At 38.2% G+C, this 26,137-nt stretch overlaps 4 protein-coding genes across 11 annotated transcripts; 2 read left to right on the forward strand and 2 right to left on the reverse strand.

Moving 5' to 3' along the window:
• Positions 1-86: 86 nt before the first annotated feature.
• LOC117958756 lies at positions 87-2,933 on the forward strand. Of its 3 annotated transcripts, none has more exons than XM_034895367.1 (10): positions 87-374; positions 498-575; positions 743-775; positions 1,150-1,236; positions 1,372-1,469; positions 1,566-1,801; positions 1,889-1,972; positions 2,082-2,168; positions 2,283-2,348; positions 2,536-2,933. In XM_034895367.1, the coding sequence occupies exons 1-10, from the start codon at positions 312-314 to the stop codon at positions 2,571-2,573; spliced, it is 870 nt and encodes a 289-aa protein (XP_034751258.1). In that variant the 5' UTR covers positions 87-311; the 3' UTR covers positions 2,574-2,933. The 3 variants fall into 3 exon arrangements, with proteins under 3 accessions (XP_034751258.1, XP_034751260.1, XP_034751259.1); XM_034895369.1 differs by having other exon boundaries at positions 1,566-1,744; XM_034895368.1 differs by lacking the exon at positions 743-775.
• c15h17orf75 (chromosome 15 C17orf75 homolog) lies at positions 2,801-8,819 on the reverse strand. Of its 2 annotated transcripts, XM_034895362.1 has the most exons (10): positions 8,470-8,818; positions 7,950-8,015; positions 7,459-7,584; positions 7,047-7,175; positions 5,938-5,998; positions 5,732-5,851; positions 5,274-5,338; positions 4,984-5,123; positions 4,792-4,895; positions 2,801-4,366 (listed from the first exon to the last, which is right to left on the reverse strand). In XM_034895362.1, the coding sequence occupies exons 1-10, from the start codon at positions 8,610-8,612 to the stop codon at positions 4,151-4,153; spliced, it is 1,170 nt and encodes a 389-aa protein (XP_034751253.1). In that variant the 5' UTR covers positions 8,613-8,818; the 3' UTR covers positions 2,801-4,150. The 2 variants fall into 2 exon arrangements, with proteins under 2 accessions (XP_034751253.1, XP_034751254.1); XM_034895363.1 differs by lacking the exon at positions 7,950-8,015 and having other exon boundaries at positions 8,470-8,819.
• A 398-nt stretch (positions 8,820-9,217) lies between these two features.
• Positions 9,218-16,085, forward strand: LOC117958753 (BUB3-interacting and GLEBS motif-containing protein ZNF207-like). 5 transcript variants are annotated; one of them, XR_004659779.1, is made up of 13 exons: positions 9,218-9,422; positions 9,855-9,981; positions 10,075-10,213; positions 10,293-10,475; positions 10,944-11,019; positions 11,101-11,171; positions 11,314-11,468; positions 11,646-11,738; positions 13,123-13,335; positions 13,542-13,680; positions 14,739-14,926; positions 15,173-15,253; positions 15,706-16,085. XR_004659779.1 is itself a non-coding variant. In XM_034895359.1 (12 exons), exons 1-11 carry the CDS (start codon positions 9,382-9,384, stop codon positions 14,900-14,902), a joined length of 1,401 nt encoding a protein of 466 aa, XP_034751250.1. In that variant the 5' UTR covers positions 9,218-9,381; the 3' UTR covers positions 14,903-14,926; positions 15,173-15,492. The 5 variants fall into 5 exon arrangements, 4 of the variants coding, with proteins under 4 accessions (XP_034751250.1, XP_034751249.1, XP_034751251.1 ...); XM_034895359.1 differs by lacking the exon at positions 15,706-16,085 and having other exon boundaries at positions 15,173-15,492; XM_034895358.1 differs by lacking the exon at positions 15,706-16,085 and having other exon boundaries at positions 14,739-15,492.
• Positions 16,086-17,758: 1,673 nt separating this feature from the next.
• LOC117958147 lies at positions 17,759-23,669 on the reverse strand. Its single transcript, XM_034894413.1, is given in 18 exon segments — positions 17,759-17,863; positions 17,955-18,049; positions 18,343-18,428; positions 18,523-18,640; positions 18,719-18,896; positions 18,974-19,068; positions 19,139-19,251; positions 19,349-19,741; positions 19,923-20,013; positions 21,034-21,364; positions 21,483-21,641; positions 21,790-21,950; positions 22,035-22,117; positions 22,196-22,313; positions 22,535-22,709; positions 22,776-22,879; positions 22,959-23,074; positions 23,151-23,669. Coding segments are annotated over 18 exon segments (2,838 nt in total). The 5' UTR covers positions 23,517-23,669; the 3' UTR covers positions 17,759-17,807.
• Between the last annotated feature and the right edge of the window lie 2,468 nt (positions 23,670-26,137).

Raw genomic sequence — 26,137 nt, forward strand, 5'->3', positions numbered from 1 at the left:
CAGGGGCGGGGATCGAACCACCAACCTTCCGATTGGCATGCAACCGCTCTACCACTGAGCCACAGCCGCCCCTAGTAGTGGTCTTTTCCACAGTAGTTGTGTCGACATGAATGTGAGATCAAATGTTTTGTGAACAAATGCTTTTTTTGTGAAGCAGAATAGAGAAGTGAGTATGTGGTGGGGCTGGGAACGATACTGCTTTCAACCTGCATGAGGAGGAAGTCACACCACAAACACCGAAACATACACAGGTAGAGGGTCATTTCAAACTTTGGCTACTAGTTGTTTCGGTCTATCTACGGAGGGCTGACATGTCTTTAGATGGGACTAAATTATTGTTTGAAGGCTTCCTGCAGAAAAGAAAAGATACTATGGTAAGTTACAAACTATCTTGTTATTTAATGTGAGTATACAGAACTTATATAAAAACATCAAAGGTATAAAGAAAACTGATCAAATTACTTGGTTGCTATACATATACTTTTTTCTGCCTATAGAAAATAAGATGGGTGACGTATTGGTTCAGGCTTCAAAATACAACCTTGTTCTTCTATACACAGAAGAATGGCAGCGCCGTAAGTAGGCATTTGCTGTGGTGTAAAGTTATTTAAATTCCACACTAGTGAATTGAGCCTCAACTTCTTGTTGATGTCCTGCTCTTATTGCTGAAGCCACGATATATATTTATTAAAGGATGTTTACAGTACAATCAAAAGTTATATTGACATAGCTCTCTTCACAGGCACACTTGAGAGGCTATTACTACATTTACACAGTAAGTCCTCCACTTATCACTGTTTATATATGAGAGAATATTTGCAGTCGTGGAAACTTAGTACATTTAGTGAAGTACTGGGCTTAAGTACAAGTTTGAAGTCATTGTTCTTGAGTAATTCCATGTCACGCTTATACTCCACTACATTAGTTACTTAATGATTTACATTTTCCCAAAGTATATTTTGATGCTAATACTCATGTACTTTAAGTTACATGTTCATTCCATGAATTGTATTTGTAACAGAGTATTTCTCACTGTGGTACAACTACGTTTATTTAAGTGAAAGATCAGAGTACTTTCTTGACGGATATTGTTTTGTCTCTAGTTAGGTGCCCTCAGTATCTATCTATCTGTCTAATCTCTTGGGCCAGGTGCAGTCAGTACGAGAGGTCCAGAGAGTTGACAGCAAGCGCTTTATGTTTGAGATCTTCATGACCAATGGAAAGAGGAAATTGTTGGTGAGTCACCAACACCACTGTGTTCTACTACAAAGCTTATCAATCCGCAAGGTGTGAGTGTGATAGGTCTGGTTTCAGGGTGCAAACTTTAACCAAATCCTGTCCTGTCCTGTCCGTCCGTCCGTCTGTCTGTAGGCAGCAGAGACCGCAGCTCTCAGAAAAGAGTGGGTAGGACTCCTATGGCAAGCCATGAATCTTTCTACCTCTGTGGTTTCAGACTCCAGAAGCACACAGTAAGTAAAAATAGGACGTCACCTTCATGACAGATCTGAACTTTAACTAAAATGATAATACACAGTCCAGGCAGTGACCATTTCTCTAATCCTCAGGCATGAAGTGTGTGAGCAGCGAGGGCGGTTAAACAGCAGCACACCCATCTCCTCACACAGTGACTGCGTAATGGAGTTGATGCCTGCTCGGCCCCTCTCGGCCCCTGCCCCTACAGGCCACGTCCACCACAAGATCAGGAACATCGCCTCCCCCATCTGCCTGTCTGAGGAGCCGGAAGGTGAAGAGGCAGTGCAGCAAAACACACTTTCAGCCTGTAGCTACCAGCATCACAACAGTTAACTTTAAATAGTTTTCCCCCTTTGCACCTTCACGAATATTACTTTTTTTAATTCAAGACTCAAATTAACCACTCTGTTTTCAGGTGACAGTCCACAATGGTCCGGTGGGTTAAGCAATGCAGAAGGCAGACAAGAAGGCGACTATGACATTTTACCACTTAGAACCAGTATGATCTTAAAAATATGCACAATGTAATACCACTAGTTAACATTATATACAAGATGATGCTTACTGTCCAAACTGGTCCTATCAAGTGTTATGTAATTTCTCCTCAGAGGTTTGTGAGATCAACCCTTCAACAGAGACGGAAGAGGGCGTGTATGACTTTCCTCTCTCTTACAGGAGGGCTGATGAACATCCAAGTGAGATTACGTTGTTTTTTTTCTTTGTTTGTGTTTAATTACCAGTGTGTTGCTTTCAAATACTTAAAAAATGGGTAACGTAATTGTCAAATGTTTTTCTCACATTCACCTCAGACCCCACAGAGAGCATCTATGATGTACCGAGCTCTCTTTTGAGAAGGATTCCTGATCACACTTTAGGTAAATCCTGCTTGGTGTTATTGTGACTTCCACCTTGACAGCAAGGTGTCTTGTCTTTTCACTTATTCCTATAAGACAGCCACAGTTGCTTACATTTACACAGAATGATTTATATAACAAAAGCCACATGTTCAACATTTTCTCATCTTTATATCTCAAGCTTTCCCCTGTTTGTTTATGGTTGCAGAGGAGCAGCCGGAAGACGAAGTTTACTGGAGGATATAAGGGCCAGTTTGAGGACACAAGTGGCAGTCTGGAGGGTAGCGGTAACTCACCATACATATAACTTTTGGACCAGACACAAAAGACTGTTGCCATCTAATATGTATAGCTTTGTGTTTAATTATCTTACTGGTTTGAGTGAAACAAACAGATGTAATGAGTGCAAATATTGTTTGTCATCTTTGTTAAACTTTTATATGCTACACAACATCATAAACCACAAACATCCGTAGGTTCAACTGTGCTATTTATTTTAGCTCCCTCTATACAAGACCAAGAACAACTTAGTCATTTATAACTACAGAGAACACGCTGTACACAAATGTCAACAAATACGCACTGTGGGTCTGTCACACTATGGTTCACATTAGCAAAATGACAAATTTACTTGCTTCACAGTTTAGAAGTATACACCACAAAACCATATTGCTGTATAACTTTGGACTGGTTTCAATGGAAATGGTTTGAGTTTGTTTCTAAAACCCTTTATGGGTTCAATGGAATACAAAAACTTGTTGCAGTTACACAATGAAAGGAAAATAAAACTTAGGCATGCTAACAGTTACTGTGAGTACTGTTATACATCATCTACTTTTTTCGGTGGGTATTATTTGTGCACAACCTTTGAAACTAAACAAATGCTTAGTAAATGTAGTGAGTGACTGTTTAGTTCTCATGAAGTCTTGAGCTGGTGAATGCTATATGGATTTTGTAAATAGAAAATGATATCTAAAAACTACACTATCTACAACACTGTATTAATAAAGGATTAAACTTACATCTAATATCACTTGATAGACATACGTACATGCAGTAGTGTTATTCATTAGACAAAAATAATATTGTAGTGCAGGTATTGGGTTGAAATTTAAGCACACACAAGGCCTAGGTAACAAGCAATGCATACACTCGATTTGTGCATTCTCAACGGGTTTTTTCTCAAAAGAAAACTAGTACAATAAAAAATCAAAATGATAATTGGAAATTAAATAAGTTAAAAAAATAATCCTACTTCAGTGAGTAGACGCTTTTGTTTGGATCAATTCGGTTTTGTGATCATTGTCAGTTAGCAAAAACACTAGCACTAATATTTGGTTCAAAGTATTGTTCCACACTCAACATTCAACACATACATTGCAAAAGTAAAAAGAGTGGGGAAAGTGCAACTGAACAACTTCATCTAAATTGCTCTGCACACCGAGATCCTCAATTCATTTTACCATCATCTCCATAAAACAACTAGTCTTACTTATTAAGATAAGTTCAGTGATGTTAGAGAGTCAATACACCTTGGTTTAGGGAAGCTGAGTGTCAGTTGTCAATGTTTTACAGTACATATTCCAGGTCTGACCACCACTCTATCTTAGAAGCAGTAGTGCCAGCACAGGGAACTAGATTTAAAATTTGGAATCTGCCAACAGCTGACAGATTCAAAATGCCCCCACCGCTAAACTTTTATTTGAAGAACTAATGTTAAACATAGAATGTACTGCTATTGTAGGTTTAGAATTGTATAGGTTATATGCTTTGTGGCTGGAAGAGCAGACCAGGCTCCACAACTGGAGTTAGGTGTAATGGAGTCAAGCCTGGGCCTGGGCGTGTTCTTTGAGGAACTCCTCCAGGACACTGATGATGCTGCAGGCTTCAGGCAAGTCACTGTGCTCTGCCCTGGCATTCTGGAGCAACACATCCCCATTTCCGCAGCCCTGTAGGAACTGGCAGCAGCGAAACAGGGCGTAGTGACTCATCTCTGCTTGTCGCACGAAACGCTTCAGGCTGTTCATGTCCTGGATGGCCTGCGGAGTGGAGTGGTGGTTGATAGAAAGGAGGCAACAATGTTGGGAATAGATTTGGATGAAAGACAGTGGCAGCAGAGTCAAATCATTTTTTTTCCCTGTGTATCTGGAACTGAGAGCTGTTGTCCAACATTTTTCAATCTTGTCGGCTAGTGGATTTTCTATAGATTGGTTTGATAAGTTTGTGAAAAAAAAAAATTTGTCTTGTACATGTACCCATTTTATATTACACCACTTTTTTGCTTGACTGTTTAACTTCTCTATGAATAGAAACTTATTGTGTTGTGCTCTAGTCATAAAACAATTACACACAAAACACAAAAGTATGCTACACTCAAATTCACATGAAAACTTTACAATAACAAAACTGTCAAGACAATTTTAGGACCTGAAAACAGGGTTGAGAAACGTGTATCTTTGTTTACCTTAAGTTTGAAGTTCTCCAGAATCTGTCTGAGCAGGAAAGGATTACAACGCTCTGCAGCGTTTAGAAATGCCTGAATCCAGTCTTCACAGAAACGATTACTGACTGGGGGAAAAAAACATCTTTATCAGACTCTTAGACAGGACAAAGATAAAAAATAATGTTTCCTCGTCAAGGTTATGTCATAACCTACCAGTGTTTGAGAGTATGGGTGGGCTGGTGGAACAGTCTATGATCAGGTCAGAGTGGGTGTCCTCTGAGATAGCCTTACACAGAGAAGCTGTTGTAGTGTCTTGTTGGGACAGACCCTGCAAACTGGCTGCTTTGATGAACCTTGGACAAAGTACAACAGACAGTTAGCAGCTAACAAACAGAAGGCTAATCTAAATACTCTGTACTACAAGGGAATAAACAACAGAACTGCTATATTTTTTCAGTCTTGGGATTTAAAGAAATGTTAGTGTAGTTTGTCACCTTACTCACCTGGACACATCCGCCTTTGTCCTCTCATCTGAATTATTGACTTCGACATGTGTGTGATTCAGAGCCTGTATACAGAATATGTAATTACTGAAATGCATTGCTCTTTGAAAAACCTACGACTTGCACACAAGCTTAATTTGAATGACAAAATAAATCAATTGGATTGCGCTATTTTGATGCATAAGGTATATGGGCATTAAAATTAACAATTTCCTCAAAAAAAAACAAAAAATAAAACCTTTCTCTCCCTCTTACCCATGGTGCATTATATGCATCCAGATAGTTGTGATATAACTTACGGAGGCTTGAACCCCTTTGCTTTGCCTCAAACAAGTGCAATTTGCCAACAATACACTTTATACAGAACTGTTAAGTTTCAGTTTCTATTATTTCATCACAGGAGAGAGAAGCTGTTCTCTCTATTTTTTGGACAAACTCTAGAGCGAAAAATTACTCACAGCATGCAGCAAAAAGCTGATGTTGCTTTGGACCAGCTGCACCACCCGATAAATGTGCATCACAGACTCCTCGTACCACTGACTCAGATAGGGACGCACCTCTGTCTCAAGGTTCTGCAGCTGACGCACGCACAAATCAATATTGCATTAATAATTTAATGACAAATATGACTTCATGACATTGTTTTTACATTCCTATTACATACCTCTGGGGTTTGCAGACTGCTATGTAGGCCTTGGACATATTTATCAAGCTCTAACCTAAATGTGCATTAGGTCAAGGAATTGAAACTATTGCCTGTTTCTTGTACAAAGCTTGTTTTGATTGATTAATTGACTTTATTTTGAATATGTAAAGAACACCAGACAAGAAATAAAACAAAACAAATCAATAGCAACATATAACAAGACTAAATTAATATGTAATAACTTGTGAGCACCACAAAAGAATTTGGAAGAAGTTTTCACTTATGTAATCCCATCCCTGTGTGTATGCACTTCAGAGATTGTACCCGCTCTACCCACTCTGCCCAAAATCAATTCCAAATTGACATTAATTATTTACAATAAAAGAAGGAACATAAACGATGAAAGAAAACATTTCATAAACTCAAAACAAAAATGAAAGAATGACTTAAAAACAACAATCATAATACAAGTAATAATAACAATAATGATACTGGAACTAAAACTAAACCCCAAAAAACACTTATTGAAAATAAACACCCTTTTTTTCTCCCGGTAACCTGTCAAAACCATGTCCTTATTCCCCAATTTTAAACTGCTTTTTGTTTGGAAATTGCTTTAGTTCCATCTGTGGACTGTTTCATGGCTTTAGTTCAGAATATGAAATGCAGAAACTTTTCCTGGTTGTCTATAAACTGCTTATTTTTAAATTGAATGTCTCCCTTAACTATAAACTCCCCCTCTATATCACTGAACATTTTTGGAATGTTCCCAGTAATAGCATATTTCTAGCCTTGAACATTATTTGCGCTGTTTGATATTTTACAAGATCTAAAAGATTTAATAATTTTGACTGTAAGGATATTGAGTAAGTGTGATCCCGATACCCAGCGTTGTGAATAATCCTTATTGCTCTTTTTTGGTGAGTAGAGAGTGAATATAATGAACATTTATAGTTGTTTTCCCAAACCTCAGCACAGTAATTATATTATGGTAAAACTAGGGGACATCTATTGTAGAAATAACAAGGATTATGTATACACTTAATGTTGGAGGACCTTGCATGATTCTTATAATTAAGGTTGGTTTCTTAACAACACTATACAATAGATAACTGTCCAAAGGATATAAGTTCAGTCCTTTTTCAGAGCCGCCCATGAAGCAGATGACGTATCCATTTCCATCAGCATCAGGCTGTTCAGGAGACCTTTCCTGCTCCAGGAGACAGCAGTAGCAGCCGACTGCCTGCTCTGGAATACTGGGAAGTAAACAATCAACACAATTGTGTTAACCAACTTATTTTGTCCACCTCTGAACCTTTATTTGCAGCACAATTAATATAATGGCTGTGATGGAATAAAATAGACTTCATCCACTATGAGCACCATTTATAATATGATGTTGAAGAATGTGCTCCATCAGTCCAAGAAGAATGAGCATGAGCTTGTGCTGTTTTGTTATGAAGCCCTAATTGTGTATCAATTTAATTTATGTATCATTACTGATGCAAAAAGTTGTGAGGGAATATGTAAAATTGTTACCTTAGTTCCACAGTGGCGATATTGCCCATGCCTCCCAGCAGGGCACCTTTGCTCAGCCTCCTTGAAATGTAGGTCCGCAGCTCAGGTTCCGCCTCTGATGGCAGGCTGCTGTCAATCAGTGTCAGGCTGTTGGCAGAGAAGAATGTAAGCATGGATATGAGCAGCCAGGGAAGCCAATGAAGAAACTGGAAGCCACTCAAGTCAATGGAGAACAGATGGAGAAAGCTGATGAGCATTAGCCACACAACCCACATAACACATTTAACTAGCTGTAACTTGCAAACACCACTTGGAAGTGGAGAAACATCAAGCAGCAGCAGCAGCAGCAGCACGGCAATGACCAAATCACAAATGAAAACAGCATTGATTCCATGTTGATTGGATGTCCTGTCTGTTGCAGCCCGTGGATACACCAATGCACAACAGTAAAAGTCAAAGACAAACGACCACTTAGAGCAACGAGAAGGTAGGTGGATGTCTCCAATTGTTACCTAAAGTCATCCTGACTTGTTGTGGAGTCTGCTCGTCTTTGGTTCCACGCCCCTGAAGCCTCAGATCTAAGACAATTGAAAGTGTACTCATCACCTAGTTAGATTTTTATGTGTAAATCTCGTTTTACCCTCACGTGCCAGCAGTTTTTGGAATAAAGAGACTCAAAAGGACTTTAGAAGTATCGAAGAATCAAAGACTGTATAAAAATTAAAACAACGATACAGTAAGAAACACTTAAGCACCAGTGAGCTGGTTGTATTCTGAAAAAAAAAAAAAAAGAGTAGTAATCGTGATGTCCTGTAGGACTAATAGTATTAGAATTAGTGTAATAATCTGTAAATAATACTCCAACAAAAAAATTATATAAAATAAAATCACATAATAATAGCATTATTCTTACGACGTACGTCCCATTACACCGTGGATGTAACACTTAGTTATATCAGAGACAGAAGCTGTAACAGAGCTGTCATACTTACAGAAAAAAGAAATTAGGAAGAGTAATATATGGGCCTTTACCTTGTGCCTTGATAAAGATAGATGGTGTAGTAGCAGTTCAGCTGAATTTTCTGGCTGTATCCAGCAATTTCCTCGCTGTCAAAGTCATCTCTCTCTTCCACGTCAATTGAATCCTGGAAGGACGAGGTTTGGGATGTAAACATGATCCTACTGCTGCACGGAGCAAGCTGGCAGCCGGCTAAAATGACAGAAAACAATGCGGTATTTATATTGTTTAGTTATGCTATGTTGGTAGACGGGTGTTAACGCTGGGATCTCCTTTCGACATTAAAATTGTAACAACGCGTAAACAGCAGTTGTGTCAAAGGTGTCCATTTTCGTTTATTTGCCTTTTACGCATGCGCGGTCCTCTGTGTGCGTTCTCAATAATGTCCGACCATGGATGTATATTAATAGTGTCCGACTGTGAATAAAGGTGCCGGGCAACTTTCGTTCCTGAAGTTAAACATTTAGGCTTTAGCGTTTAATGTTGTTTATTACGAAGTTTTGTATTTAAAAATGGCTGAGTAAATAATAGCTTAGTTTTAATCTTGTAAACTGAACTGTTTAGCTTGCAATGGTGTGAATTGTGAATCATTGTAACGTTAACCTAAAGTTAGCAAACTTAAGCTAGTAAATTTGCAATATTGTAGCTAACGTTAGAGCTGGTTAGCTGAAATAATTTTTGTAAGAGTGGTTGTAGCGGGGGTTCAAATGTTAATAACTTTGGTAAAGCAAACAATGGATTGGATTCTAGTACAATTTAATAGTCCATTAAACTTTTCAGTTTTGGACCACCAGATGGCGCCTTAAGGCCGCAGAGTGGTGTGGGCAAGAGACCAGACGCGACGCCATCTTCAATATCCCCAGTTCTCTTCTGGTCGGTGTGTTAGCTGTTTTACTTCACTGAATTGACGTTGGCATTACAGAAACATGGGAAGAAAGAAGAAAAAGCAAATGAAGCCTTGGTGCTGGTATCCTTTCCCATATTTAGCTAGTGTTATAACGTAATCTTGGTCATATCAAGAGCTGTGTCTGTATTATTAGACAGTAGCCTAATATCCCTTTTACTAAAGTTAAGCTAACGTTAAGGTTATCTGTATGTTAACATACGCTTCTTAACGTTATACTACTACTAATAATAATAATATAACAAACATAACAGTTGTGTAACGTTAGGAGGCTCGTACGATGTTGCCAGCATGTCAAATGATTTAAACTTGTCGGTGTTGCGTTAGTTGAATGGTCAGTTCTGAAGAAAATACCATGACTGGTTTTCTGACGTCCTGTGATGTGTTGTTAGCACGGTGTTTTTGAGTAAACAAATGTACAAATGTAAACAGCTGTAAAAATAGCATTATAATTATCGAGTTTTTTTAGAGGAGTTTCCTATATCGTTCCCTCAGGTACTGCAACAGAGATTTTGATGATGAAAAGATTCTCATTCAGCATCAGAAGGCCAAACACTTCAAGTGCCACATCTGTCATAAAAAGCTGTACACTGGTCCTGGGCTTGCAATCCACTGTATGCAGGTGAGGAAACGATAATGATAACCATCTTAATAAAATCAAATAAAAGACGTTGTTTATATAGTAAAAATACCTCACTTATTATATGTATCATAGGTACATAAAGAGACCATCGATGGAGTCCCTAATGCAATCCCTGGAAGAACCGATATTGAGCTGGAAATATATGGCATGGAGGGTATTCCCGAAAAAGACATGGAAGAGAGAAGAAGAGTGCTAGAGCAAAAGAACCAAGGTATTGGCACCAACATGTTTTAATTAACTTATTGTTATGGTCTATTTTAGAGACTTATTATGCTCTTCCCTTTTTTCAGAGACTCAAAAGAAAAAGCAGAACCAGGATGACTCTGATGAGTATGATGAAGATGACGAGCCTGGTCCCTCTTTCCAGCAGCCTTCTGCAGGCCAGCCACAGGCAGGCTACATACCCCCTATGACCCAGCCCAGCATGCCTCCTGGCTCCGGTGCTTCAGGTATCCCGCCAGGCAGCTACTCAGGTAGGAAACATAAAAAGGGTGACTTTACTGGAATTGCAATTAGCTAACTATAGAACTTATCATAAACACACTGTTTTTGTATCATGATGTGGTTTACAAAGTAAGTCCAACATTTAAAATCAAACTCGTTGCTGACATGGTTTACCCTGGTGCTGTATCTTCTTTCAGTTTTTCCTAACTGCTGTGCTTCAGACTGTTCTTTTTACAGCTACACATGAGACCAAATTCAGACAGATAGCTGTTTTTCAAGCACATTGATTGCATTGCATTTGTCCTAAAATGTTTCCAATCTCTTGATGGTCATAGTTTGAACAATGTGTGAATAAGTATAAATGTGTTTTAATACTGTGATTAAATTAAGAATTCTCCCTTTTATAATATAGCCATGCTCATGTGTCCTAAAATATTAAATGTGGGTATTGTAAACGTCATGTTAAAATAGGATTGTTGATGTCTCTTTGTTTTCAGGAATTCCCCCAATGATGCCAGGTGTGCCACCAATGATGCCAGGAATGCCCCCTGTAATGCCAGGAATGCCTCCAGGGTAATGTTTTGATTAATAACGTTAGTAGTTTCTTATTAATCCAATCCTCATTATAGCTTGATATTTTAAACATGTATTTAGGATGATACCAATGGGTGGGATGATGCCTCCAGGCCCAGGGATGCCACCAATGATGCCAGGTGTGGCACCAGGTAATGCCCTGTGTAATTCCTTGATGTAAAATTATGAAATGATTTCATTAATGTATGTTTGTAAATACTTTATTGTTGTAACAGTGCTGTGGTGAGGCTTTGCTTGTTACCTTATGTAATGTACTTGTTTTGCTGGTGTCAGGCATGCCTCCTCCTGTGGGCCACTGTCCAGGCATCACGCACATGGCTCAGGTTCCCTCTGCTGCAAACATACTGACTAGACCTGCTGTCCCTGCTTCCACTGCCCCATCAAGCCAGCCTGATGTAACAAAGCCTCTTTTTCCCATTGGTGGACAGGTAAAATCTTTATGACACCACTTTTTTCCCCTTTGTTTACCACTTTTCATCTCCCTCAGCACTTTGATGGGGCAGAACAACACCTACTCCTGTTGAATAAGGGATGTTTGAGCAATTCTTTTAAATAAAGATTATTTTATTTACTTTTCTATTCTTTACTCTGTTTCTGTGCTGCAGATGGGCAGTCGTGTTGCATGTACAAGTGAAGGCTCATCCAGTGCAGACTCACAGTTCGCCTCCCCTAAAGCTCTGTTCCCTGTCACATCACAAGTATGCAGCTGTCTGCCTGCTCTACTTTGACAACCTGCAGCTTAACAAGTGGCATGCACACACAATTGTGTATAGTTTGCTCGCTGTGATGTACTTGGGCAGATTAGTTCTATTAAGAACTGTAAATGTACAGCAATGTGCCTTTTTGTTTGCTTTTTCTACACATCTGCATTGATAGAATATGACTGAAACCTTTGTTTAATCACTTCAACAAAATCAGAAAATTAAGAATTATGCAGATTGGTAAATTGGGCTTGTTATTTTTGAACTGCTGTAGGGCAATATAGCACAGCATGCTATTTTGGATTTGTTTTATCACAGGCCTGAGGAAATAGATTTAACTTTAGTCATACTTGAGGGTACTCTCCCATTTGCCAAAGTGTTGTTAACATTCTGCAGAGATAATTAAGGGAGTTTTCATAGCTGTAGTTTGTTTGCTCTACCAATACAGAAATTAGGAAAATGTAAGTGACTTCGCTATATCTATATTGTCTGTAGTAATTTATGTAATTACTGGTAAAAAAAGTTAAAAACTAAAGGTACGTAATAGTAACAAAGAATAGTGTGACCAATCCTGCCTCTTATCGTCATCATACGATACAAGTTTTCATCAAGATCACGTTGGATGTTCTCTCTTACCATGCACCTGCATCATCTCAAAATACAAACGAATGTGGTGTTTCCATTGCTTCCACTTCCATTACTTTATGAAAAACAATAAGTGGCCCATTTTACTCTAGTAAAGGCAGTATTTTTTTTTTTTATACATCTTAGCTAGACATGTTGGTAGCTTTGCTCTTTGACCTCTTCACTGTTTTTCGGTACAGTGTATAACATTGTTATTCTTATTTGGTGTTTTTCTTCCAAAACAGTCCTTTGAGCTTTCCCTATACACAGCATGTGTTCACTAACAAGTATAAAACATGACACCTGCTTTGGCTTTCAACTTAAATTGCAATCAGCAGTGTTTGACGTGCACTGGGCTGAAATCCATTCTGTTTTGAATGTGTGGTTAACAGTTTTGACAAGAGTGTGTTAGCATTTGAACTGTAAGTGCTGTAAATTCAGTGTTGTGCAGGTTGTGGTTAAAGCCATGTTATAAGTGTGTAGATTTCAAGTTATGAAAATCGAATTAGAGTTTGGTCCACGTGAACTGCTGCTGTGCAAACTGTGGTTAAAGTTTTGCACATGTGGCTCCAGTTGTTCCCACTGTTGTCAAGCAACCGGAAAACAACTAATGCAGTAAAATACTGCAACTCCAAATTATTACATATAAACGCAGTAATGGGAGTGACCTCAAAGTATGACTAAAAGTTTGTCCCCTGCAAAATATAAATGCCTTTCAGCAGAGTCTCTCTAAGGTTTTTTTCTCTCCCCCCTCTAGAGTCAGCAGTCAGGGTCCCCCCACCCTCCTTCCTCTGATCCCTCAAAGCCCACATTCCCGGCCTACACTCAGACCACCTTAGCTGTGGCCAGCCCCAATGCTGGAAGCAGTACGGTCTCCAAACCCCCCTCTACTGTGACCAGTAAGCCTGCCACCCTCACCACCTCCAGTGCAACCAGTAAGTTGATCCACCCTGATGAGGATATCTCACTGGTAAGTAGTCCAGCTGCAACTGTTTTTATTTATAGTTTTATAGTAACTAAGTGTTTATCATAGCTTAAGTCATACTTTCTGTTAACAGTAAAGTCAATAAATTGCTTTTTTTGAATAAAAAAAGAATGATTTTGTTTATTTCTCTTGGTGGAGCTAGAATTTTCACATCATATTATTCCTCCTCATTTGCTTTCTGTGTCTTGAAGGAAGAGTTGCGCGCTCAGTTGCAGAGGTACCAGCGCAGTATTCCCCGGCCAGCCCAGAACACCGCTGCTGCCTCGCCAGTGAGTTCTGTGGGTGGCATGATGGTTCCTCAGCAGCCCAGCATGAGGCATTCCATACCTGGTATACCCCGCCACCTCTAGTTGAGAAATACTTTACATTTTGTTGGTCTTTTAACCAGAGCTGTCTAATATAGGACAATAGTTTATCTAATGTGTCTTTATATAAATCATTATCTTAAAACCTTTCTTAATAAATGGTATAACTTACCTTGCAATACTGAATGAAATGTGTGACTGTTGCATGTCTTTAGGGATGGCAATGATCTTTCACAAATTTAGTGAACAAATTTAACACCTTTGTTTGTCATGAGATTTTGTACAAACATTCGTGGTTCCCAACAGATGAATCTTATTGACTTTCTGATCACTTATAACCTATAGCGCCATCATCAGGTCAAACTTGAAATTGTCCAATACTTTGGTTAGTGAGCAATTACTTGCTAAACTGACATTTACATTTGCCTCAGCCATACTTTGTTTAGTGCTAGTTAGAAAAGGTATTTTTTTCAAAGATTATCTTTTGGGGCTTTTCCCTTTATTATCACCAAGTGACAGTGGATGGACATGAAAGGGGGTGAGAGATGGGGGATGACACGCAGCAAAGGGCCGCAGGTCAGATTCAAACCTGGTCCGCTGCCGGACTCAGCCAACTAAATTGAACTATAGGCTGCCCCGCTAATCAGAAAATGTAAGCATGCTACACTAAGATAGTGAACATGGTAAACATACCATCAACATGTTAGCATTCTGCTGATAACCTTCAGCTTGAAGCCCCAATTGCCCTGATGCTGCATTCATATCGTATCGTAATGACAGGTTTCCCGACTTGTAAATAGTGTTCACGTGAACGTCCATGTTATTATTACTGGGAAACAAATATAAAAGTTGGTGAAAACGCACTTCAGCCAAAGTCTGTTTAGTGTAATTAAATAATGTAATGAATACAGTGTTAGATTGACAATGCACAGTACTTTAATCCTCACACAATTAAATTTAATGATACAACTGTCTTGAAGTTATACACTTGCAGGTCATTAACATGGGAATCTTTCCTATCTCTGCCATATATGATATGTTGTTTTATTTAAATAAAAAGCCAACAAACCCATGTTTTTGCAGGCCAGTACGGTGGTCCATCCCAGGGGCTGCCAGGCTACATGCCAGGAGGGATGCTTCCGTACGGACAAGCCCCTCCTGTGGTTCCCCCTGGGTACCAGGGAGCCCCTCCACGGCCACCCATGGGTATGAGACCCTCTGTCATGTCGCCTGGAGCCCGCTACTGAAGCCTGCCATCTTCTCTTCAATAGGTTTGGACACTCAACCCTTTTCTAATGTCCTCAGTTGCTAGTAGACAACCAGTATTGGTATTTTAGTACCACAACGTACTCTTTATTCTACTACTGAGCTATGAGGAAGAGACACTGAATAAACAGCAAACAAAAGAATCAGAGCGCATGGGAAATATTTACACTGTACCTAACCAAGACTGAACTGTTGTTTCAAACCCTCTCTATTCTCTGGCTTTTTTTTTTTCCTTCTCATGTTTCATTCAGGTTTATAGAAGTGTAGTAGATATGGTTCGTAGTGTTGTGAAGGCGCTGGAGTTACATGGGCAGTACCCACCTTTTATCAAGGCAAGTTTTATGTAAATACATTTCTGTTCTAAGCTTAACAGTGAGGCCTTCACAGCACGTAGTGCTGTTGGACTTTGTGTCCCCAACTTTGTTTGGTGAGGGCTTCAAATAACTGTTATTGAATTAATTCTGTTTTATGTGCATAGTTTTAATGAAGAAGTTCTTCCATAACCCTAAATAGTTGAACTACTAAATGAAATGTATTGTTGTAAAACTGTATTGTAATAAAATGTGGCAAACATGTAAGACTCTTCTTTGCGGGATGTCAATGGGAAAAGGGACATCACTGCAGGTTTGTACTCCAGTTGAAATATGTTGGTTAATGTTGTCTTTTGGTAAGAAGTAGTATATTGATTTTTGTTTCGATGCTTTGAACGTGGCAAGTGCATTGTACAGCTGCATAATTCCGGGTCGCTGTAGTGCTAAAACCCAGATTTCTCTTCTCCCTGTAGCAATGCCATGGGGGGACTGGCTGAGGCCCTGTCTCAGTGTAGTCCTGTTTCAGCCTGAGGCAAGTCTCACCATTTTCTGTCTTCTTATTCATTACCAGGGGCCCTCACAGCTTACATGCTGTTGGATCTCAATGTCCCCAAACTTGCAGCAAGTTTGGTGAAGGCCCTTGTTTGTGTTTAGGCACCATTTTCTTCAGGCATGTAAATTATGTTCTTGATTGTTAACCTCTAATGTGTCATTGAACTTGTATCCTCCATTCTTCGTTGGAGAAACGATCAGGAAGCTCAGTTCTTGTTTAATAACTTTATACGAAAAGCATTTAGCTTTTAATTGAAACCGTATTCCTTAAGAAGCTTTTTATAATACCTAGTCCTACAGTCAACAATACATTAAATGTTTGTTGGGAGGTTTGTGATGAACAAATGACTTCTAATGAATGTGGAAATTTCTTTACTACTTAATCCTGTTTGTTTCATCAGCTGTCCTCACTTGATCATTTGAGTTTAACTACTTACATGAAGGAGAATCCCTACCAGTAACAGGTTAGTTAAAGCTGTAAGTACCACTGCTGTAATATTAACATCAGTCAACCTGTATTTTGTGTGCTCACACAGTTAGATCTTACCTCCGTCACCTTTTAAAAACAAAATAAGCCCACAATAATTAAGCATTCTACTTTCATAGCAGCCAATCATTCAATATGATTGAGGATGAACTGGGTTGAAAACATGTGAACACATTTCTTTCAACTAGTTCCTCTTAATGTGATCAGCATCTATAGTTTTAAACTAATGATTTAATGCTGTGAGTATCAAAAGCAGATTTTTCACTGGTAAGTATGGGCTCATCACTTCTGTTTAATGTGCTAACAGGGCTGCGGGGTCACCCAACGTGCCAGGTTAGAGGGGGTACAGCAGTTGTTGGTACTTTATACTTTGACTAGGTCTTTGAATGTGCATAGTTTTTTTGTATTTTAAAGAAGTTTGGAAGCTTATTACATGTGTATGATGCCACTGTTGTGATTGGTTGGTCTATTTATCTTTCACGTAAACATGTCAAAATCTGTAATGTTAGTAATTAAAGTAGATGAAAGTATTGGAAAACAGAATGTTCACGCTATTCTGACATTTGTGTGTTCACACTACATGCCACCTCTATAAGAGAGTGTTCCACTTTGATCACCCCAGTCCAAGTCTGGCATGTATTCTAATTCTCAGTTAATATTGAACAATTGTATCGACTAAAGAATACAGTTAATTGAAACTATACATTTGTCACCTTGTAGTTAAAGCTTTAGAGTTTTATGTGGTTGTAAGTTGAGGTGAAACACTGACGCTAATCAAATGTTTTAAGATCTGTCCCTCAAAGCACGACTGGATTTTGATTTGTGATGAATGTGCCACTGTCTGAATGTATGCCATTTTTTTATTATTGAATAAACCAGTTCATTAACTCTTTAAATCTTTGTACTCCGTTACTTCTACAATTAGAATAGTGTTATGAGCATAGACTGGGCTGTCAACAGTACCAATGGTTGGATTTATATTGGGATAATTCCAATTTTGCTGAACGGTTTCACTTTATTTATACATCTTGGGACCACAAAAGGACAGTGCACATGTGATTAGAACAGAGCTAATCGAGAATATATACAAGTGTTAATACGGAGCTAAATTAGCAGGTTGAGTTTGGCCAAGGTCAAAGGATGTAGTATGCGGTTCAGTGAATTCTTTTGAGCATTTTACTAATTTAAGTAAACAGTTGCATTGAGTAATTAGTTAACCAGACTAGTTTTTAACCGTACGAAGGTAACGTAACAGGAAGTATTGGCTAGCAAGAACACTACAAAATGAATTTGGTATTTAAGGGAACAGGGTTTGTTGTTTGTGTTTCTGTGCTGCATGTCTACACACATTTAAAAAAAAAAAAAAACAATGCTACATTTAAAGTAGTCCACTGCCAAGTATGGTAAAACACAGTAACATAAAAAATTATTCAGAAGGCCTTTTTAAATTGACTCATTACTCAGATTTATTTGAATGTCATCACCATGCCAAGATCATTAAAATACAAAACATTTGTTATGGTCTTTGTTGCTTGCCTACTTGCTGGGGAAAACCATCAGAGGACCAAGTGTTACAGTTTCACAGGCCACATCTGAAACATCAATCATAATGGTCAGAAGAGAGTTTTGGTATTTCTACCACAGGATAACACCAGATATGAAACTCTTGTTAGACTTGCATACCTTTTGGGATCAGTCGTCTCAGATTTTTAGAGTCGTTGGGAGAACAGGTACTGTCACAACATTGACACACATCGCTCCCATCCACATTTATCCATCTGATAAGAAAAGTATTTCACACTTTTACGTTACTGCTTTAAAATAGGCTACTTTCAGTAGACACTAGCTCTGTGGTATGGCATAGATTTGAAATTAAAAATAACTAGGGAGCTGATGAAGCGTTGAGGGTATTTACAAGATAATCCAATGTAGAAATGAGCCAATTTAATGGCTGTATTCTGCACCGTGATCTTTGCTGCCCCTCAAGATTCCTTTTCCATCATGATGTGAAGTGTAGAGTCAAACATGTACAAGGCTTTGTAAAGTAAGGAGCTGAAAGAAAAAACATCACCTTGAATGTATGTAATTGCAGGCCTTGTTGATGGGGCTGCTCTTCCACATTTCAGATGTCGCTTTCAAATGGCAAGTTATAAATAGCTTTAAAAGAAAACAGAAATTCCTTTATACAACCTCGAGTATCTACCAAAAAACAAACAAAAAAACATTAATGCAAGTTATAAAAGTGTCTCACTGTGTTCCTTGAATCCTGGTGAAACAGTAAGACATCGAGCTGCAGTTGAAGAGAAGAAGCCCTCTTTCTGGGTTGGAACAGTGCGTTTGATTTGTCCTCTGTCGCATCAATGAGGCACCTGACAAAAAGAATTCTTATAAAAGTTAAAAGCAAATTTGTGGTTTCATTCTGTATACTGAGCCACTCTTAGGCCTACCCATGGTTTTCAATTAAATAGTATCTGGGGATTGATGTCGCGTCAGGTGACAGAGTGGCAACACAGCTGTCTATGAAGAGTTGTCTTTGTCCTGAATCAGGACCAGTGTAAGATGCCTCGAGGCGCAGGAGGTCTCCAATGTAGAAGACCCTGGAGAACGTCTCAGCCGTCCAATGATCTACATGTAGACACAAATATCACTGCATGCACGCTCATAATAAGAAATAAATAAACTAGCTAAAGTGCCACACATACCGGTCATCCGCTTTAGAGAGAAGGCAGGTGTTGGATGCTTCGCAGAAATGGAGATCAGGGAAGGCTGCTGAGTGTTACTGCTCACAATGTTTGTCCTGTCCCAGAGATTAACAAGTCAGCCATCATGAAATCACAAAACAGCTTCGCTCTACAATACAATCTCACCTTTTATAGTGACAAGAAACCGGGACAGCATTATTCATTCTTGTAATGCCAGGGTAACTGCCAGCTGGGGAGATTATCAGCTTGTTTGTGTAGATCACAGAATCCTTAGACATCTTGAGATGAAAATAAAACAAAAATCAGGGAACCTGCTAAAAAAACAGCCACAGAAATACCCATCATCCTTTATCAATCAACAACAACTGAACGTACAGTTAATTCGGAGCCACAGTCTTGCAGTGGAGCTTCAATTATAAATTCTGAGTCACCAACAGCAGCAACTCGGCACTGACTGCTCTGTGAATGCTCGGCTCCTCCCAAAACCAGCTCTCCAGGTGAGATAAGGCGTCCATTTTTATACAGGTCAGCCTTTACCACAATGACCATGGACGCTTCTTTGCATCGTATGTGGACAGTGGCTTCGTGATTTAATTGTTGTCCGCCGAGGTTTTCCGCATCAGTTCTCAATGCGGCAGATTTATACTCCCTTCCTTCAGCATCAATCATGGGTCCATCTTTTAAATTTCGAATGGCATCTGCAACACCAAAAGCAAATGATATCAGCAGTGCCAGAGCGAAAGAGTGACCTGGAATCAGCATTGTACTCTTTTCTCAGAACAACTGGGAAGCACAGCAAATCCTCCTGCTCAAATACTAAATCTACACACCTCAGTTCAGACCAATTAAATCACATGGAGAGGACAGCTGGAAACAATTACCCATTAACTGATGTGGGAGAATTAAAGCTGCAGTCCCCCTGAGATACATGCCTGTGATTGGCCCACACCCAGCACATGGCCAGTCTAAACAGGGACTTTTTCATGCAGATCCCAAAAATATCCCAGAAGGAAGTCCCATCTTCTAAATGGTCAATTAATCTATTGAGCATAGACACATGTGATATCATCTCTCACACGGCAAATACCCAATCCCTAAAATCTTGCTCAATTCCGCCCCCAAATTTCCTTAAAATAATGGCGGCTGTATACGAGGGTCATGAATCAAAGCAATAATTTCAGACATTCCCATTACTTTGAACCAAAATGGTCCAACATATAATCTCCTGAAAATATTTTGAGACATTGTACATTTCAGTATAAAGTTTGATAAAATCATAACCAGAATTACAGGAGTTATTTTTAGACTAAATGCACATCTTAATACTGATCCATATTGCTACATGTGAAGCCTTGTATCTATACTGCTGCTTCAATAAATGATTAGTGTAGGTAGCAGATGTGTACAAAAATACCAATTCTAAGCTATACCTCATTTGTTTAGCCGATGAATAAGGGAAGTCCTTGGTGCATAAAAAAAAAATGCATGCCCTTAGAAAATTTGTGGGACCCCTTTCTCATAATTTAGAGCTAGACTTTCCAGATGTTCTTAGATCAGCTAGTTACATTTTCAAAGTAATGTTCTTTCAAAGTATTGTCTGGGGGATACCAATGCTAGCAGGCTGCTACAGGAACAGCAGATGAGGGTGCAATACTACCACTGTTCCCAACCTGGAGTCCATGTCTATACAATGCCGGCCTTTATGTCTACCAAGAGACCCAACAGTAGTGAGCGTTGCAGCTTTTAATATATTCCAGCCAATACAGCATATCACAGGGGACTATAAGGCCAACTTGAAGACTGTACTGACATTTTATTAGTGTGTCAGGTAAACTTGCATGTCAATTTTTATGAAGTTGTTGATCTATGTTTAAGACCAGTTTTACAGGGGGCAGGGCTCAGGTTGTGAGTGCAGAGATGGCTCTACACGAGTGCCATCTGACAGAAATACAAGTACCCCACAGCAACTTTAGGTGTAGCTGTTTGACAAGAGAAACTGCAATGAAGGCTTTTAACAAAATAAGCAAAAGAAAAGTGTTTTTTAAATTGTTTATTATCTTTTTGGGTCTGTCATGTTATATTCTGCCGCAGTTCCATTCAACAGTTTGGTAGCCAGAGTAAACTGAGCAGTCGGGCTGACGTCATTGAGAGCTGTTGTGTTGTCCAGCACTGCCGCCTTTGTTTTCAGATGGGCCTCGGGGGATGACTTTTCCTCAGCATCTTTATCTGGAATTAGAGAAACTAGGTTTGAAAAAGCACATGCCAAAGGGCCATTTTTAGAATGGTTTCACATTTTACCTTTTAGATCTTTATTCTGCTCAGAACCAAGAGTCTGAACCACCACCTGGTCTGGTGTAGATGATAAACCAGGAAGCAGTCCCTTTTTCTGATCTAGGATAGAAATACAATTTAGCATCAAGAACATTGGTTTAACAGAAAATTCTTAAACGGACAATCACTAGGACCTAAAAAAAGGCTCTTAATTCTTATAGTTGAGTTTAACTCTTACCAACTCTGTCATTTGTTCCACTTCTCCACTGGCTGCTATACAGTGCAGGTCTGCTGATTTTATTGAGAACTGAAGGTAGCTCTTCCAGAGGTATAGGCCCACTTTTTTGCCTGGCAGGCAAGATCATCATTGGACCAACTCTGGCCTCCTGTTCCCACACTGCATAAACATTATACATCTTTACAAGTCCAAAACCATTTGTGATGCCTGACATCTAAAAACGGGTGAGAATTTTTGTAACCAAAGCCAACAATATCTGCCATTAAGAAACCCATTTCCATTATAATTCTAGATAAGAAACCCCAACCTGTATTGGTCTTCATTGCACTCCTCCATGAGGGTTTAGCGTCATCCACATTCTCAAACCCACGAGGACTTAACTTGGCTGGGCTGCTGGATGTTTGGCCCACTTCATTTTGGCTTTTACAATACCCACATAAGTAGTTGTTACCATCAGCTGATATCCATCTGAAAAGGACAAGACCATTGAGCACACATTTGTGTTTACTCAGTTTTATGTGTAATTGACACATTTTAACAGATCTCACTTGCCTTCCATTTACAAAAGTGCACGCTTTATTTGGTGCCTCTGCATCAAATACTGGTACAGCATTAATGTGACATGTGATGTAGAGCTGTAAAGAAAAAAAAAAAAAAAATCAAGTTTGTGAAGCAAACCACTTGTTTAGCCATTTTCATAATTAGAGCCTCACCTCTCCTTTGTCCTCATTATGAAACCGAAAGACATCAATGACCAATTGGAGCTTCTCGTCTTGTGTCCTGGTTAAGAACTTTGACCTTGAATCTGGAAGCTGGGAGTCAACCAAACACCTATGAAGGGGGAAGTGTTGAAAGTTAAAGGGCAAAACTAATTTGGCATAATTGACAAAAATACCAATCTGTACTCCAGCTAGCTTCCAATGCCACACCTAACTTTTTGGAACCAACTAACACTTATCAAGCTCCCATCTAGACCAACACTTTACACAACTTTTTATTTAAATGTATGCAACACCCTAAAGACCTGTAATCTGTAAATTGCTAGTTCTTACCCATTTTCAATGAAGACATATCTGGGAACAGAGTATATGTCTGGGGAAAGTGTGGCCACACAGCTGCTCAGAAACACCCGGAGCCCCACATGATGTCCCACTCTGACTGATGCTTCGATGCCAAAGGGCTCACCGAGGTAAAACACATTAGAACTTCTTTCATATTGCCAGTCACCTGCACAAAACAACCAAGTAAGCGCAAGTAAGACAAAACTCAACATAATAAATGAATGAAACCCACTTGTCATAATTCTCAGGTCAAATTGCAAAGTTTCCACTGCAGACAGGGTAGACATGAAGGGGATCCAGGTAGGTGTAAGTGAAGAACTGGACAAACTGTACTTCCTAAGAAAAAAGAAGAAAAAAAAAGTTTAAAAAGGGTGACATTGCCCAAAGATCTTTATAGATGAGCTTTAAAACAGACCTCTCATAATGACACTCAATTGGAATTACAGCCTCATCCATTCGAACCACCCCCGCTGAAGAGGCCACAGGAGAGTATATGAGGAGGTTTGTGAAGACCAGAAAGTCATCGGTCATCTGTGGAGATTGTGTATTTAGAACTAGAAATCAATGTGATCTACAACAAATGTCTGGAGTATTAAAATAAGGTTACCCAGTGCTTGGTACCGCAGTCCACAAGTCCAACACGGATTCTGTACTCATCTACTGAAGACGCTGTGGCTCGGCAGTATTCATTGGGCTTCACTCCAAGGCGCAATTCATCCACATTCACAGGAGCTCCAACACCAAACAGGTCAGCTGTGATGACGATCTCCAAGGAGTCTGGATGGCAGGTCACTCTCACAGTATTCACCTGCTCTTGTTCTGGAGCCTTTTGTTGCTCAGTGTGTTTGGAGCTCCCTGTGATCTGAGGTGTTTGAAGTAAAGCATCTTGTGTATTATGTATGGGTGGAAAAGCAACAGATGACCCAATACAGAGTCCAACAAGGAGACTAACCCAAAAATACAAGGCCTCCATAAATGCCACTGGAAAAAAGCAACTTAGTGCAGAATGTAAGTGCTCCTCCTGTCTGACCCACTAGAAAGCACACACAGATTGAGCAGAGGCGCATTTTTATCAAGAGAAACACCGCACACCTGTGTCTGTCTAATTATCCCCTAATCAGCTTACAATTGGATACACACTCTCTGAGACCCAGGGAAAAAAGTCTGGTGAAGTTGAGGGAGATTACACCAGGTGCATCAGTTTAAAAAATGCACTCACATTGGCATGGCAAGTAAAAGTCATTAAAATTATTAGTTTATATGTAGAAAAACTCATAGTATAATGTGTCAAAAATGTCAAAGTATAGAATGTAAAAATAAAAATCAGAATATAGTATATAGAAAAAGTCATAGTATAGTTTAGCAAGTTGAAAAAAGTGATAAAGTTATTAGGATGTATATTCAAAAAGGTCATAGTATAGTATGTGATAGTATGTCACAAAACATCATGAAAGGGCCAGCCTGAACTAGGTACATGGGTTGGTAGGAACATGGGTCATAGTCTGCAATGACTAATCGTTGGTTGCCTATTGGCAGCGGGGCTAACAACTCAGCCAGTGAACCATCAAAGAATTTACGTTGAAAACAGTAATAGCATAGAATGTCAAAAAAGCCATAAGAAATCCAAAATTGTATTATGTCAAAAAGAGTCATAATAATATTGAAAGTCGGAAAAAAAGTAATGAAAAGGTACAGTCTGGATGGTGTCGAATTTGGGTTCTTGTCTGCAGAGACTTTTTGCTAATTTGATGTTACAGCAGTGCTATCCACTCTGCCATCAAATTATTTTTGTTGAAAACAATCATAGCATAGTATGTTGAACAAATCCATTAAAAAGTCATAAAATTATGTGTCAAGAAAGTCAAAGTATAGTATGTTGAAATGTCACAGTATAGAATGTTAAAGACAATCATAATATAGTATATTTAAAAAGTCATAGTATAGAACGTTGAAAAAATTCATAGTATCTTATAATCATAGTATATCAAAAGAAGTGATAGGAAATTATTAGTATGTATGTCAAAAAAGTGATAAAAAACGCATTTAAAAAAAAGTCATAATACTGAATGTTTAAAAAAAATCATAGTGTTATATATCACAAATATTGATTAAAAAAGCCACTCCATAGTATGTTGAAAAAAATTACAAAAATTGTATAGTTTAGTACATTGAAAAAAACTAGTCAAGGTATAGTATGTCAAAAAAAGTGACAAAAAAGTCACAGTATAGCATGTCAAAATTCTTTTTCAAAAAATCATAGTATGGTATGTCAAAAAAGGTTATAGTGTTGTATGTTGAAAAATACATTATAAAATGGCCAGCATGGACTGGTATCAAACCTGGGTCAGAGTCTGCAAAGATAGTCATAATATAGAATGTCAAAAATAGTCATATTATAGCATGTCAAAAAATTTAGAAAAAAGTCATAGTATGTTATGTCAAAAAAAGTCATAGTAGTGTATGTTGAAAAAACTGATTAAAAAGTCATATTATAGCATGTCAAAAAAATTAGAAAAAAGTCATAGTATGTTATGTCAAAAAAAGTCATAGTAGTGTATGTTGAAAAAAGTGATAATAAAGTCATATTATAGCATGTCAAAAAAATTTGAAAAAGTCATAGTATGTTATGTCAAAAAAAGTCATAGTAGTGTATGTTGAAAAAAGTGATAAAAATTCATATTATAGCATGTCAAAAAAATTAGAAAAAAGTCATAGTATGTTATAGTATTGTATGTTGAAAAATACATTATAAAATGGCCAGCCTGGACTGGTATCAAACCTGGGTCAGAGTCTGCAAAGATAGTCATAATATAGAATGTCAACAATAGTCATATTATAGCATGTCAAAAAAATTTGAAAAAAAACATAGTATGTTATGTCAAAAAAGTCATAGTATTGTATGTTGAAAAAAGTGATAAAAAAGTCATATTATAGCATGTCAAAAAAATTATAAAAAAGTCATAGTATGTTATGTCAAAAAAAAGTCATAGTATTGTATGTTGGAAAAAGTGATAAAAAAGTCATATTATAGCATGTCAAAAAAATTAGAAAAAAGTCATAGTATGGTATGTGAAAATAGTCATAGTATTGTATGTTAAAAAAGGTGATAAAAAGTAATATTATAGCATGTCAAAAAAATTATAAAAAAGCCATAGTATGTTATGTCAAAAAAATTATAAAAAAGCCATAGTATGTTATGTCAAAAAAAGTCATAGTATGTTATGTCAAAAAAAGTCATAGTATTGTATGTTGAAAAAAGTGATAAAGAGTCATGTTATAGCATGTCAAAAAAATTAGAAAAAAGTCATAGTATGTTATGTCAAAAAAAGTCATAGCATTGTATGTTGAAAAAAGTGATAAAGAAGTAATATTATAGCATGTAAAAAAAATTATAAAAAAGCCATAGTATGTTATGTCAAAAAAAGTCATAGTATGTTATGTCAATAAAGTAGTAGTATTGTAAGTTGAAAAAAGTGATAAAAAGTCATATTATAGCATGTCAAAAAAATAAAAAATAAGTCATAGTATGTTATATCAAAAAAGTCATAGCATTGTATGTTGAAGAAAGTGCTAAAAAAGTCATATTATAGCATG

This window comes from Etheostoma cragini, chromosome 15 (assembly GCF_013103735.1).
Source record: "Etheostoma cragini isolate CJK2018 chromosome 15, CSU_Ecrag_1.0, whole genome shotgun sequence".
Classification (NCBI taxonomy): Eukaryota; Metazoa; Chordata; class Actinopteri; order Perciformes; family Percidae; genus Etheostoma; species Etheostoma cragini.